The sequence below is a fragment of the Trachurus trachurus genome (assembly GCF_905171665.1).
Source record: "Trachurus trachurus genome assembly, chromosome: 1".
NCBI classification, from domain to species: Eukaryota; Metazoa; Chordata; class Actinopteri; order Carangiformes; family Carangidae; genus Trachurus; species Trachurus trachurus.
The window spans coordinates 10,625,611-10,641,556 of NC_139891.1; the positions used below are offsets into that span (position 1 = coordinate 10,625,611).

The following is a 15,946-nucleotide window of genomic DNA, read 5'->3' on the forward strand; positions in this document are numbered from 1 at the left end:
ATTAAATAACAGAAAGGAGGTAAACATTTTGGTGTTTTTAATGTTCATGAACTAGCTGAACTAGAGTTGCCTTGGATCCTGTTTTGTTGTAGATTGTTCCACTGGATGGAGCTTTGAACATATAATAATAATAGGTTAATTGCATTTTTGCCAGTTGATTAAAACCTTTGGAGCCAAATGAAAATATTGTGTAGTGGGTGCAGTGAGTAACTTATGTGTATTTGCAGTCTGGGAGATGGGAAATGGCCCATTTTGAAATTGTAAAAGCAGTGAAATTGATTCTTGTGTCGACTCCTGTTATTTGGACACACAAAATACAAAATATAATGGGTAGCCTATCGGACTGATGAACAATAAAGAGCCAATATAATAATTTTAATTGTACAGATGTGAGCATTTTAGGTTTGTAAAATAATTTCAACAAATTTCTGAAAGGGAGGTCATTGGCCCAGAAGCCTTCATAATATTATTTTATGTAGCCTAGTTGAATCTATTTTGTTCATTACTTCAGCTCGGAGTAGAGCTGCTGCTCCTCCACATCCAAAAGAGCCAGCTGCGAATGCCTCCTAGACGCCTCATAGGGAGATGTTCCAGGCATGTCCCACAGGGAGGAGGCCCCGGGGAAGAACCAGGACATGCTGGGTGGACTACACTCCCCCCAAAAAGTTCAGAAATGTTTTTTTTTTCAGTCAATCATTTCTCCCTTTATTATTAAATTGGATTTTATATAATTGGAAAGCCTGATTGGTCACCTATACAATGAGATAGGCTACAACTAGTGCATCCCTGGAATGAGCAACACAGCCAAAGGTGAAAATGTGCCAAAATCCCCAAAACGGACCCCCCACCCCACAATAATTTTTTGTTTACGGTTTAGGTTTTCTGTAGCCTAGTGTTGTAGAAACTAGAAACATAGGTATAATGTTAAATTGCATTATCATTTCATTATAGATAGCTACTACGTATAAGGTTGTTTAAAACCATGACACCGTTTTAAACAGTCTTCGTCGTCATTCGAGTATGAGTTTTTGAGTTTACGAGGTGCACTTGAATGAACCACGATGCCCCGTTTTGGTACTACAGCTACTGTCCTACACGCGAGCAGCAGCGTCGCTATAGAAACAATATTGGGGTGTTTCTTTCGGTTACATTTCCTGCTTTTGACTCGTCTAGTCAGTTTCGGGCCCATTATGTTTTTCGGTTCGGAGCCTGAGGGCATTTGCATTTGCTCCTGTATAACATTTACCTGCTTCGGTGGTTGACACCTCACAGAACTGTGGAGGACGCTCAGCAGCGGCACTACATGGGAGAGCGGATGTAGAAATCAACCCAGACTGTCTGTTTCTACCGTTCGTCTTTTTCGGGAATGGGACCGGTAACCACACATACACCAGGAGGTGAAGCGGCTACTCGTGTGCAGAGCCCCGGACGCTGGGGCTTTCCCCCGAGGAGCACTGGATGGATCATCCCGCTGGAGTACCGCCGTGAGACGGCCCAGCTTGTTAAAATAGCGTTGCCAGTGGTAAGCATGACATTTAAGTAGCCTACTCGTTGTGGACAACAAAATACAGACCACGTGAATAGGTCACATGAGAGACCCAACAAAAAGCTGAAGTTGAGCAGTTTGCACATCAAACTCACGACAGATTGGACACAGGAGTCGGGACAAGTCATTCCATAAAATACCCCCATTCCCCAGCTAGACATTGTAACAGGAACCAGGCAGAGCAGCTATTCAGATCAATCTTCTTCTCTTTCAGTCATTAGAGAGGGCAAAACACAATGACTTATATCATCTTGGGGAACTGCAAGAAATATGTTTATATCATTCAATTTATAAACAAAACTGGGTTAGGAAAAGAAAAGAAAAGAAAACAAGAAAAACGGATCAACCCTCCAGCACAGTTGATAATGGTTTGTCAACTGCCCATAAAAACGAGGAAAAAAGTAGAAGTTCACAAATCTAGCATAAGAAAGCTATTAAACTAAAGCAAATAACTTTTTTTGTGTGTCACACAACATCAGATTGTTTGTTTCCTACTAATAATATATGTATTGGAGGAGCCTAAACACTTCAATGTAACTTATCTGTTCAAACCTTGGTATGTGTTGGAGCTTTACGGCAGTCCTTTTTCTGATTATTCCAGTAAATTAAATGGATAATACTAAAGGTATTTGAGCACATTTAGGCTATATTCCTAATGAATCAATGAGCACAACATGTAATTAGGAATGATTCCTTATAGCATGTTCTCCATCGATATGCATCACTGAATGCAGTGAGAGATATTTGAGATTTCGAATAGCCTACAGTATACTTATTTGTTTTACTTTAAAGGCTTTACAAAGGGTGGATTGGGGAGTTTCTTTAAAGCAGAAGTAAGTGATCCGGTCATTTTGGCTAACTTCTTGTCAGCCGATGGAGTTAGCAGCCCCCGCCCTTGTCATGGATCTATTGGTCCTCGTTGCTACGTCACCACATTCACGCGCATCCCTTGGCTGCACACACAGCCCTTCATGCCGTTCTCTCTCCTCATTGGATAAAGCTTGTAGGATACAAGGAAAGTTTTCTCCTCGGCTTGCAGCAGAGCAGAGTGACTGACAGACCCGTATTTCGGACCAAACACTCTATGTAAGTGATTGCTGTCAGAAGATATAACTATTTAAGACTTATATTAAAGCAGAAGTGAGTGATCCGGTCGTTTTCGCTAATGCTGCGTTCCAGGCAGGCTTTTGAAATCATAAATTACAGCTTCAAGTCACAACTTACGACTTTGTAGCGTTCCAGGCAACCCACTCGTGTTTTTCCGACCTGTTTTACCGGTGAAAGTCACTATAACGGCCACTCGTAACGTCCGACCCGTGAAATCGTACCAGTACGTCTTTTTGTACAGTCTATGTACCAGATCGAACTGGTACGACTTCACAGGTCGGAAAAAAACGAGTTTCATTGAACACACCATAACAGTCCTCGTCCCTACGTCGCCACATTCACGGCGTCCCTTGGCTGCACACACAGCCCTGCATGCCGTTCTCTCTCCTCATTGGATAATAACTGTAGGATACGATAAATGTTTTCTCCTCGACTCAGAGCAGAGCAGAGTGACTGACAGACCCGTGTTTCGGTCCAAACACTCTATGTAAGTGATTGCTGTCGGAAGATATAACTATTTAAGACTTATATTAACACAAATATATCACTTACTTCTGCTTTAAAGGGATAGTTCGGGTTTTTTGATATGAATCTATATGGCATCCCCATCATCAGTTACGTGCTGTGACGGTGACTTTCCCCGGACTGTGTCCCGTGAGCGGAGTTCCGGCCTGGTTTCGGTGCTGACGAATGTAGTCCGGCTAGTTGGCTGGGGTCACGAAAATAAAGCGTTTTTCTTCTCAAAACAATATGCGTTCAAAAGAGTGATACATTTGCATCACAAAACCGTTGTCCACGAAAAAGTCTGACCTCGCAATCGCTTGGCGCTACCCGAACTATCCCTTTAACACATTCCGCTTACTTCTGCTTTAACTTTACTTACTTAGTACTGGGTCAATACCAATATGTTTTTTGATTGCTGTGTTTTGTTTTTGTTCTCCAGGTCATTTCCCAATCGCTGGGCTTAATGGTCAGCACCATCAGTATGGTGTTCTGTGGTCACCTGGGGAAAACAGAACTAGCAGGAGTGTCATTAGCAGCTGTGGTGAGGAGACTTGCATTGTTTTTGCCCTCTGTTAGCCTGCCCTTGATTTTAAATTAAAATTGATTGGTAATCATGTTCTTTTCCAACTACAGGTGGTTAATATCTCTGGTATATCCATTGGCACTGGTTTGTCATCGACTTGTGATACGCTCATATCTCAGGTAGTGTCAACAACAGCTCAGCTCTGAGCTTATGTATCACGTTTGTTTTCTTGACCCAGTCATTCCCATGCCTGCGCGGTTGTGATGTATTTTCTTATTCAACTTCTTCATCCATCTACCGGTGTCACGCAGACGTATGGGAGCGGTAACCTGAAGCGTGTGGGAGTGATTCTCCAGAGAGGGATCCTGATTCTGCTGCTGGCCTGTTTCCCCTGCTGGGCCGTCCTCATCAACACTGAACCTCTGCTGCTCGCTGTCAAACAGAGCCCAGAGGTCGCCAGGTGAGTTCTGAGAGAACCTCTTGTATTTTATTGTTTTTTTAATCTTATTTTATTTATTTATTTTTAAATTTTGTATTCCACTTATTTGAATTGATTACTTTGACTGTTGCACTTTATTTGAGTAGTATATGATTATACTCCTATGCACTTGACCCCTGTGTGCCACACAAAGAGCTCTGCAAAATATGCCCTGAGTAACTGTGTGAATGTGATGTCATGTGTTAGGAAAACTGAATTGGCCTCTGGGGATAAATAAAGTATTCTGAATCTGAATTTGAGTGCAGTGAGTACAAGGTAGAGTCTGTACTATGAATGTTGTTTGAGAGGACACGGTGCATTATCATGCTGCGAGTGGCCATTAGAGGGCAGCAAAGTGAGGCCTTAAACTGACACATGGAGAAAGGAAACACAACAGCACGCGGACGGGCAGGACATTGTAACAACAGTATTCAGTCACTGACTGAATCTGTCCTGACCTTCAACATCACATCCTGGTTCACTTTCATCTCAGAAAAAAACAAAACAAAAATCCAAGCTCTCCTGGATCAAGTAAAATAACAGGCAAAACGCAAACCCCACTATCAGAACTCCATACACAAAGAGCTAAGACCATCACAGAAGATCCCTGCAAGAAAAACATTTACAAAAACTCATTCATTCCCACAGCCATAAACATTCTAAACAAAAACAGAACAACTCAAATGCACCACACCACTGATCACTTTAAAGGGATAGTTCAACATTTTGGCAAATTGGCCCATTGCCATAATCCCTATAGTTCACTCACCAAATACACAATCCAACAACTCCAAAACGCTCTCGTGGACAAGTTGTGACCTGCACATTCACCACGCTATGAGATAATAACGGAACGTTACAAGACAGAGTTGTTTTCGAGGTAAATACAGAGACTGCTTGCTGAAAAACTGCCCTCGATGGGAATGCGCATCAGCGGTTTAGCATGAATTTACCCTGAAAACAACTTTGTCTTATAACGTCCGTTATTTTCTCATATCGCGGTGAATGTGCAGGTCACAACTTGTCCACGAGAGTGTTTTGGATTTGTAGGATTGTGAATTTGATGAGTTTGATGAGGGAAACCAAGAAATCCCATTAGCCTCCGTAGTGTAGCTCTGAGCAGCTCGCCGCTCTGCTCTGCCGTTCTAACAATAGCTTGCACCGACAATTAAAGGTAACAAACCTACTCCTAAAATAGGGATTATGGCAATGGGCCAATTTGCCCAAATGTTGAACTATCCCTTTAAATGACTTGTCACAGGGTGAATGGAGGCTGTCTTCCACCTAGTGTCTCTTGGCCCAAAACCAACCTTGCAAGATCAGCACCACCGACCCAGTGCTGAGTTATTGAGCCTGAGTTTGCTGCTAAGTGAAAGCCAGTCTGAGGTTGTTGACATTTTCACATGTCACATATCAGTCATATCTAATTGGATTATTCAGTTTCACACATTTTTACATGTATATTTCTCTTTTTTTCCTTTCAGTGTGTCTCAGTTGTATGTGAAAATCTTGATGCCTGCTCTGCCGGTGAGTTTGAGCCTGTCTGTTTTCTTTTCCCCCACAGCCTTGTGTACTCAGTCATCTGTCCATTGACAGGGTTGGCTGGGTGATTTGAATAACATCTTTGTTGAAATTTCAGGTATGTTCTTGTCAGTTTAACTTGGGTCTGTTTTTCTTCTTCAGGCTGCTTTCATGTATCAGCTGCAAGGGAAGTATCTTCAAAACCAGGTATAGTCTGTTATGACAAGCCAGATGAATTTACTAATGACATACACATAGTAATTAAAACCAATACTGAGACTGACTAAATTGTGTTTGTGGATTACAGGGAATTATGTGGCCACAGGTTATAACTGGATTGATTGGAAATGTGCTGAACGTAATGATCAACTACATCTTCCTGTATCCTCTGGAGTGGGGAGTCGCGTGAGTGTTTGCGCCATCCTAACTTGCAGATCCTATCTGAACTTGAACATGAAGAATAATCTATAGTATAAGCAGCTGTCAGCAAAATGTGAATATCAAATGTTTGATTCCACTTGTCCTTTTTTTCCTGTTTTTGTTTGTTCCCCGTCACACTACTGCAGTGGGTCTGCAGCAGCCAACGCCATCTCACAGTACCTGCTGGCTGTGTTGTTATATGTTTACATCCGTTGGAGGGGTCTGCACAAGGCCACATGGGGAGGTCAGTTGTCTTCTCACTCTTATCTGAACCCAGGAACAGGAGTTTGCTGAGTTCATTTCAGCCTTGACTGCACTGATATTATTTTCCGTTAATGTATCTTTTTGACGTCAGTCTGCTATAGCCTTGCTTTGTTGCTAGGTTGCAGGTTACAGATCCTTTACTACTTCAAATTTTGCCTAATTTCTGCCTTGTTCTTCCATGTAAATACAGAATATCACCAGTTTACTGGTTGATACTGTATTTACAAGAATTGAGATGCGGTGGTCATCCCTTTTTTGTAATGAAGCTGTTATGTTACTAGAAGAAGTAATGCTGCGCTATTCAGAAACTATTAACGATTTTGAGAAAAGGAAAAAAAAAACAGAACAATTAAAAACCTGGATAAATATTGTATGTATAGTTGCTAAGGACTGAATAAATGAAAAAAATAAGAGTAAAAATCAGTAATTAATCCAAAAATACTTACATTTGTGCAACTCTTTGGAGTCATCTTGCTGGTGAGCGAGGTGTATGATTGGGAAATCTGTCACATCCCTTCATTTCAAGTGAGCTTCCGGATAATCTTCAATTCATGGGCTATGTGGCCCTTGCCCTTGGCCCTAGCCCTTGACCGGAAGTAGAATTGGGATACCCCTACCCCCTGACGTGAATGTGCAAAATCAAGGGGAAGGGCTAAAACAAGGGCAAAGTGGTAGAATTGTGATTGGTCCTTATTCTTTCCACTTCTTTCCTCCTGTTTCATTATTGCAGCATAATGCATTATCCTTTATAACGGTTCCAGTGTTGATAAATGTAGTTGCACTCTTTGACTACCAATCCTTGACCCACAGGTTGGTCACTGGACTGTCTACAGGAGTGGGGTCCCTTTGTCAAGCTGGCCATCCCCAGTATGCTCATGATTTGTTTATCATGGTGGATATTTGAAATAGGAGGATTCCTGGCTGGAGTGATAAGTGAGGTTGAGCTGGGCGCTCAGACCATAACGTACCAGCTATGCATTACAGCATTTATGGTAATACCTCTAATGTCTCTTCACATTTCCTTGTCCACCTTTAAATATGCTTTAACTTATCTTAAAACTTTTAAACAAATATAGTTTATTTTGTCTGTTTTGAACATTTTGAAGATAAATGTCACCCTCAATAATGTTTTCACTGTTTTTTCATTTTCCTATCTCAGTTCCCACTAGGATTCTCCACTGCTGCCAGTGTGCGGGTTGGGAATGCTCTTGGTGCAGGAAACACGAAACAGGCTAAGCTATCTTGCAAAGTCTCCATCCTCTGTGCATGTAAGAGCCGATGTACACAGTACACGTAGCTTATATCATTTTACTCACAGAGAAAGTCAAGAATGACAGTATATTAAATGCTTTTACTTAAAGCAGTTATCATTCGTAGGTGAAGTATGAATTAAATGTATTGAACATTAGAACAATATCATATATTGACATATGTAGCCCACGCAATTCTTAAAGCAGAAGTGAGTGATCCGGTCGTTTTCGCTAATCCTGCGTTCCAGGCAGGCTTTTGAAATCATAAATTACAGCTTCAAGTCACAACTTACGACTTTGTAGCGTTCCAGGCAACCCACTCTTGTTTTTCCGACCTGTTTTACCGGTGAAAGTCACTATAACGGCCACTCGTAACTTCCGACCGGTGAACTCGTACCAGATCGAACTGGTACGACTTCACGGTCGGAAAAATACGAGTTTCCTTGAACGCACCATAACAGTCCTCGTCCCTACGTCACCACATTCACGGCGTCCCTTGGCTGCACACACAGCCCTGCATGCCGTTCTCTCTCCTCATTGGATAAAAACTGTAGGATACGATAAATGTTTTCTCCTCGGCTCAGAGCAGAGCAGAGGGACTGAGAGACCCGTGTTTCAGACCAAACACTCTATGTAAGTGATTGCTGTCGGAAGATATAACTATTTAAGACTTATATTAACACAAATATATCACTCACTTCTGCTTTAAGTTTATGTATGTAATTATGTGTGATGAAAAAATACATATCCATCCCAAATACTGTTAATAAATGTTGAAATTATAGATTCCTTCCTTATAATAATACATTATATTTCATAGGTGCCTTTCTGTCACTCTAGGACATCTTACATTGAATAAAAGAAAGTGCAAAATAAACAATTGTCGTGGAAAATATTGGTCCTGCCGGTGGCGAGTCAAAGAACAAGACAGGAGAGGTAGCATGCACCCAAGTTTATTCTCCATTCTCCACAGAGAAGGGGAGAAGGGAACAGAACACAGAACTACATGGCAGGTAGCAGTTCAGAGTAGTGCCCCAAGAACAGAGGTTGCAGTCCCTTCTTATACCCCACTTTATGACTCTGGTTAGACATTACTACAAGCACTTCTAGCCTTCCCAGACAATAAAACAATCCAACAAATGTGTTACTCAACAAATGTCTACCCCCGTTGTTGGTTTCTCTATAGGTATTTACAACCTAGATCAGTTGCCCCCAGGTTTATTATGGTCAATACACAAATTCTCCACTAATGGAGTGAACAGGATTGCTACATGGTCTTACTACAACTACTTCAAAGACTATGTTACCACTTATTACAAGGAGAATACCCATCATAGCAATTTTCCACCACACAATAAAAACCACAAGTACACAAGATTAAAAACAGGTTAAAGTTGGACAGTGCAATTGAATCAGTCAAAGGGAAAAGGCAATCTCAAACAGGTGGGGTTTGTTGTTGACAAAAATGAATAAAGTTACAGGGCTTCAGTTTAAAGCTCTTCCTCTTTTTTTTTTTTTTTTTTTTACCCTGTTTTGAGGTTGTTGGTTCACATGCACATTGTAACATCTGCATGGGTTTTCCCTATTAGTATCTATGTGACACTGTGTGTGGGGAGTTTGAAGGAATCAGACAAAAAGAGAGGTTCAACAGAAAGTAGAGTTTTTTTATTCAAAAAAAAATTGCAGCTCCAATGCTTAAAGTAACTAATGTTTGAAGTAATAATGTGACTTTTGTTAAATGAACATTTGGCCTCTTATTGTTCACTATTTTGGAATCGAAATAAAGAATCGTTAGCAACCGAAACCGGAATCAGATTCATAAAAATCCTAACGAACTGACGAGTCTAATCTTGGGTGGAACGGTGCAGAAAAGTAACCGGACTGGCTAACATTGGTGCACAGCTCTAAAAAGTCGTATCATTTGTCTCTATTAATACATTTTTCTCTTTCTTTTCATCTCTCCTGTCCACCACAGTCATCATTGCATGCTTTGTGGGAGCTGGTATGAGCATCGCCAGAAATGTAATTGGATACATTTTCACCTCAGAGCTGTGAGTAAACTCCGCCACAGTAACCTTCACAAGTTATTTTGCATGCACGTGTATCGGTGTGCCTTGTTAGTGTCCGTGTGCCGCAGCAGGCTTGGTTTCATAATGCCGTACGCACTGTTGGACATTAACTCGTGTTCATCATCTTCATGCCGAGTCACACTCACTGCTCTGTCATTGTTTTATTAGCCCCAGTTATGTTTAACAGGTCTTTCAGTTCTTCATTGGTAAAGCAGAATTTGACACTGTGATCCAGGTGCTCATCCAGTAGCACGTAATCTGCCAAATAGATCTGTTCTCTTAAATTATTTAATTGAATACATACACATGTTTTCTAAATCTATGTGGAAGCCCTGCTGAGCAGAGAGAAGCTGTGTTGTTAATGTCATTCATTATTTGGATGTGAATCATTTTTATTGCTCTAAAAAAAGGTTGAAGCCATCTCCTCCGTCTTTTAAAGGAATAGTTCACCAAAAAAGGAAAAATTGAAATGAAATCATTAGTGACTCGCCCTCATGCTGATGAATAGTCTGGAGTAGTTTTTTATTCCTCAAAGTGCATCTGGAGACCCGGGAGGCCGGTTCGTAGTCCAACGAAAACTTTATATGAGAGTCAATAACGCCCCACACAAAAAGGTCCATAAAACTGCACAAAAACCTTGTCATCTTCCTCCTTGCTGCTCGTCCACTGCAATCCAATTTTCCTGAAGGGATATAGTCCAGAGTTTACCTGTAACAATGCCATTGAGGCAAGTCTGGTCATGTCCATGTGCGTCGGGTGAATGCGATAGCGTGAGAGCGCGCACCAGGCAAATTAAATACAGGACTGTTTAGGCTGTAAAAATGTCCTAAATGACTTTGTTTCAAGTAAACTCTGGACTATATCCCTTCAGGACACTTGGATTGCAGTGTAAGAGCAGTGTGAAGGAATATGAAATGGTTTTTGTGTAGTTTTATGGACGTTCTTGTGTCATATAAAGTTTTCGTTGGACTACGAACCGGCCTCCCGGGTCTCCAGATGCACTTTGAGGAATGAAAAACTACTCCAGAGTATTCATCAGCATGAGAGTGAATTTCATTTTTTGGTGAACTATTCCTTTAATGATACCTTTAATCTGTGTATATTTTACAAAAATCTACATCTGCATCTTTTTGCAGGGAAATTATTAAGAGGGTTGCCGATGTCATGCTCTTATTCGGCTTCATGCATGTTTGTGACGCCACTGCAGTGAGTAACAATACACAGTTAATGTTTCGTGCAATTTTAATTTAGACACATTGGCACATAGAGTTTGAATGTGGTTTGGTTAAATATCCACAGGGTGTGGCTGCAGGAGTTCTCCGAGGAGCAGGAAAGCAGCTGTTTGGTGCCCTGTGCAACCTGGTAGGACTCTACTTAATTGGCCTCCCCATTGGTGTGTCCCTGATGTTTGCAGGGAAGAAGGGGATTGTGGGTAAGACTAAACTTCCACTTCCATGTCTTGTCACTTCCCACTAACATTCAGGACAGCGAGTTCAACTCTTCTCTGATTTTTGTGTAGGACTGTGGATAGGACTTATCATCTGTACGTCACTGCAGGCGTCAGTTTTCATCACGTTCCTGTACAATCTTGACTGGAAAAAGACGTCTGAAGAGGTGGGTACAGTAGTTACAGTTTCCACAGAAAATCATCATATACCTTTGAAATACTTGTTCTGGCTGAAATTAAAATGAATAAACAAAAATGTGACAGTTCTGAAGAACATTTAGAAATAAATTAGGATTGTTGCCATGTTGAAATATGAATGACCTGCCAACTTGCAGCTCCTCAAGAATTTGGGCGTTCAACCTCTGTTGATTTCTAATCAATTAAAATCAATTCACATCGGTTCACTGATGAAACTGATGTTTCTCTGGCCCGCTCATGCTCACACTTTTCGCTCTCCTTTACTTCGTCTTCAGTCCACATATAAATGAATGCTACTGTATATGAAAAACAGACGCGCGGACACCAAGAAAATGAAACACTGTAACTCCTGTGATAGTGACCTCAGCTGGCCATGGTAGTCCAGGTCAGCCCCATGTGTCAATCAATTAATGTTATTATTGATGACATAGACGAGCATTGCCAGGAAATGTTGTGTTTTCCGAAATGTCGTTGTGCTTTGCCCCTGAGGGCCACCATATTAAGGGGATATTTCGGCGTAAATTTAAGCCATGGTCCAATGCACCGTAACACCAAGTTAGACCCCCCCTCGAGAGATGAAGTCTGCTAACCGCTAGCTTCTGTAGTTGAAGCAACTTTAGCAATGACCACACCATAACAAACAGCGCAGTATACGGATCCACTAGCCACCGATCAAAAAGCCACTTATAGCCACAAATAATGCTCAGAACAGCACCAAACGTCATCAACAGTACAAACAGGGTCCCAGCACATAATACGAGGCATCAAACATCTGTTAGCTTAGCCTGGTTTATATTAAAAAGAGACGAAAACAACTCACCCACTCTCCTCCAGTTATACGCTATGCAGCAACTTTCCGTGTCCATCATAGGGTCCAGGCACTGACAACACACGTCCGAGGCCGAATCATGGTTTCAGTGGCCACCGACAGGCATTGACCACCAGACTGACCACTTGATTCCCCCAGGTCCAGCACATATCCTCCACCAGCTCTCTCCCTCTGTCACTTTTAGCCTCCATTTCCAGCACATAGCCTCCACCGCAGCTGCCCCTCTTTGACTTTACTCCTCCATTTCCTTCAGCTTGTCTTCAGTAAACTCGGTCTCAAACTGATAGTGGCGCCCGCGAAATGAAACCAGTCGTTGTTGTTCTCAAACTCCATAAACCCAGCCGTGTTGTCCCTGCTGTGATGTCTCCTTCACTAAATTACAGACAGTCTCTTCCGGGGGCAACGAACGGCGTCCTGATCGCGCGTGTGACGTCGCGTCTAATCCCACGCTTGTTTACGTGATTCTCTCCGTTCATTTCCCTGTGAACACTCAATAATAACTTTTATAAACTGATAGGCAAGATACATAGGAACTTTAGCTGCATTATTGAGCTGCGGGACTCTACTTCACTCGGTAATCACCTCCATGCCAGCTGACTACCTGTGCAAGCAAACATCACAGATAGGATATGAGGGAATCAAGTGGTCAGTCTGGTGGTCACTGCCTGTCGGGGGGCGCTAAAACCAGATGATTGTTCTGCCAGTCGGCCTCAGACGTGCCTGGACTCTATGTTGGACACGGAAAGTTGCTGCATAGCGAATAACTGGAAGGGCTGGTGGATCCGTATACTGTGCTGTTTGTTATGGTGCGGTCATTGCCTATTAGAGAAGCTAGTGGTCAGCAGACTTCATCTCTCGAGGGGGGGTCTAACTCGGTGTTACGGTGCGTTGGACCATGGGTTAAACTTACGCCGGAATATCCCTTCAATGTCACCTCGGCTCTCACATCCAGTTTGCACTGAATACCTGATTGGTAGTGCCGTATTCCCATATTGATAATGGCCTTAATGGTACTCATTGTTCAGTAGAACCATGCACTACAAGTCTTGGAGTCTTCAAGAATTATTATTGGTTTTATTAAGATCATAAAAACAAGTTGATGTAATGTTGGGCAGTTAGCCTGTTGGGTCTGTATGTGTATTGATTGGTTTCACTGGTTTGTAATGGACACTCTAATGTGCTGATCTCGTAACCAAGTTAATTTTTAATGTATACATATTGTCCATGGATGTATGGATCTAAGTAGACACTGTAGTCATTTAAGCCAGGATGCCACCGTGCAATGTTCAAATTCAACCTGGGGCTATAGTTTCCTAATATTTTTGGTCTAAAAGAAGAATTCTGAAGATTTTCGTTTTAATTGCCCACAAGACTTTCTATTACAGCTCTGTTTACAAATACAAACCCTCTTTGTATGTTTGAATAGCCACCTGATACTGTCTGTGGAAAAAATGTGTGGCTTTGAGGAATGTAAACAGCCTAAATAGTGAAGATTGGTCTGCTCCATTATATGCTGCCGTGGCGATGCAGGGACAGACAGAACTACTGCATAACATGAGCAATTAAAACAAAAATCTTCAGAATCCTTCTTTTAGACCTAAAATATTAGGAAACTATAGCCCCAGGTTGAATTTGCCCGGAATTGTCCTTTAAGGTGTGTTATGAGCTGAAACACACTATTAGCAACTTACTGTCCTTACTGTCCCCAAACAGGCCATTGTCAGAGCAGGAGTCCAGATCACTAAAGAAGACTCAGATCCGAGTCGGACCCTGGACAGCTCTATGAATGAGGAGGGTGACACGGACCTGGAGCTGCTCCTTCCAGGACACAGTGAATGCACCACGGTGGGAGACGTTCTCTCAGTAAAACAGCTGGTTGTACGGCGAGGCCTGACACTGCTCATCATGGTTGTTATCCTCATCACTGGGATTGTAAGCAGCATATTGCTGGTGAAACTGTTCAAATGACTCCTATCCTGGGAGCTCAGAAGTGTCATGATTGATTATTGAAGTGCGGCCTGGGACGATACCACTGGGGTGCTTTCAGACAGACACGGTTCTGGTTCTGGTTCCGTTCTACCTTGGTGCTTCCTGGTGAAGCGTTCACACCAGTTTAAGTGGAACCAAAAATGGCGTACGTTACTCTGCATTACTCAAATGTTTTGCTTTTTTTGCCGTCTCTGTAGTTCTTCTTCAGTTTTTTAAAAGTTTATTATTAATTTATTTATTATTTGTTGTGGCGTTTGAGTGAACCAAGCCTTGGCCATAGATGAGAACTACTTTACTTTATTAAGTCCCAAAGGGAAATTCATACAACTTGTTTTATCTTTTACTGCTTTCTAGCTTTTTAAAAAAAAAATTGTAGATGCCCAAATTGCCACCAAACATGTAGTTTCTTCAGCAGACCACTGCAGATTATTTCTCTCCAGGTTTTCAGTCGCTGCCTTCTCCTCCTGCCTGCTCGTCTTCACAGCCTAGGATAAGACACGCCCACTGATGATGTAACGGATCCGGGGGAAGAACCAACTATTTCTTGGTTCCCTTAAGAACCGACTTTTCAGGTTCCAAACCTGTTATTTTTTCGGTCTAAACACACCGGCCGGGAACCAGAACCGGCTCGGAGTCCTGTCGGTGTGAAACTCCTATGGGAGTCTCCGCTCCACAGCTCTGGAAGGCGCTTGGACTCTGTGGACTGTTGGTCTGTCTTTCTCCAGCTCTCAGCAGCCCCCTCAAGTATCCACTTTCCGTCACAGTGAAAAATGTTGGAGAGCCAAAGAGACATTGTGATGAGTCAAAGAACCAAGAAGAACTAGATTTTATTTTCATCTGTTTTTTATTGTACATTATCTGTTACTTTAAAGATCCTGCACTGATGCAATACACTTTTATTACATCAACCTCTTGTCTAGTGTTGTGTTATTTTTTCCTCTTCAAAATCGGGCGTTCTGAAAGAAGTCTAGATGGCTTCAGGACACAAAGACTAGGATGACCTGGGTGACTGAGAACCTACATGTTAACCTTGCCATGTTTACACAACGGCACACGAGGAAAAAGCTGCTTCAGTCTGACAGTGATTAACCTAGAGGCGAAGCTTTAAGTCAGCCGTGTTTCTCATGATAAACCTGGTCTAATTTACTCATCTTGGCTAATTTTCTTAGAATATATTTGCCCTAATCACCATCATCATAACACACCTTAATGTGTTAGTGTGATGGCCCTGGGCCTAAGGCCATTTGACCTGTTGGATGGGATCTGTTTCAGGTACGATCTGATTTTCCTGACTGGCAGCTGTCAGAGCTGGGAGACTCCAAGATGACTACCCCCCCCCCCCCCCCCCCCCCCCCTCATGCTTATGGCTTCAGTTCTTGTCTGTATAGCATTGGCTTTCATTTTTCCTTCACCCAACACACACACACTGACTTCTACAGGTTAGTTTGATCTCTTCCAATGGTATCCATGTGGATCTCTCTTCTTGGTTTTGCTCCAGAACAAGCTATAACAGTTAGACTAGCCTACTATTTAGAGATCCTTGTTCATGTTTATCCTGTGCAGTGTGTCACATACACAAACTGCCACACTTTTAAGATTAAGCAGCACTGACAGGTCTGAATACTTCACTCGGTTGCCGGGTGAACTGAACCCCAGCATGTGCACCTAAATGCAACCTCAGGTCTACCCAATGGGAGTGACGTGTGAGGAGGGGGCGCGCGAGGTGGGCACGGTCCAACTGCACGGCACGTGCTTTAACCCCTCCTCTCTGATGGGCCTGCTATGAAGCTCGTGTGTCCTG

General features: G+C 42.3%; 1 protein-coding gene across 1 annotated transcript; it reads left to right on the forward strand.

Moving 5' to 3' along the window:
- Window positions 1-1,366: 1,366 nt before the first annotated feature.
- Window positions 1,367-15,931, forward strand: LOC310994009 (multidrug and toxin extrusion protein 1-like; the record flags this gene model as incomplete). Its single annotated transcript, XM_083982509.1, has 16 exons — window positions 1,367-1,522; window positions 3,597-3,698; window positions 3,791-3,859; window positions 3,992-4,140; window positions 5,643-5,685; window positions 5,842-5,886; window positions 5,987-6,084; window positions 6,246-6,343; window positions 7,174-7,355; window positions 7,523-7,631; window positions 9,589-9,664; window positions 10,819-10,888; window positions 10,982-11,114; window positions 11,202-11,296; window positions 13,870-14,088; window positions 15,827-15,931. The coding sequence occupies 16 exons, from the start codon at window positions 1,367-1,369 to the stop codon at window positions 15,929-15,931; spliced, it is 1,749 nt and encodes a 582-aa protein (XP_083838635.1).
- Between the last annotated feature and the right edge of the window lie 15 nt (window positions 15,932-15,946).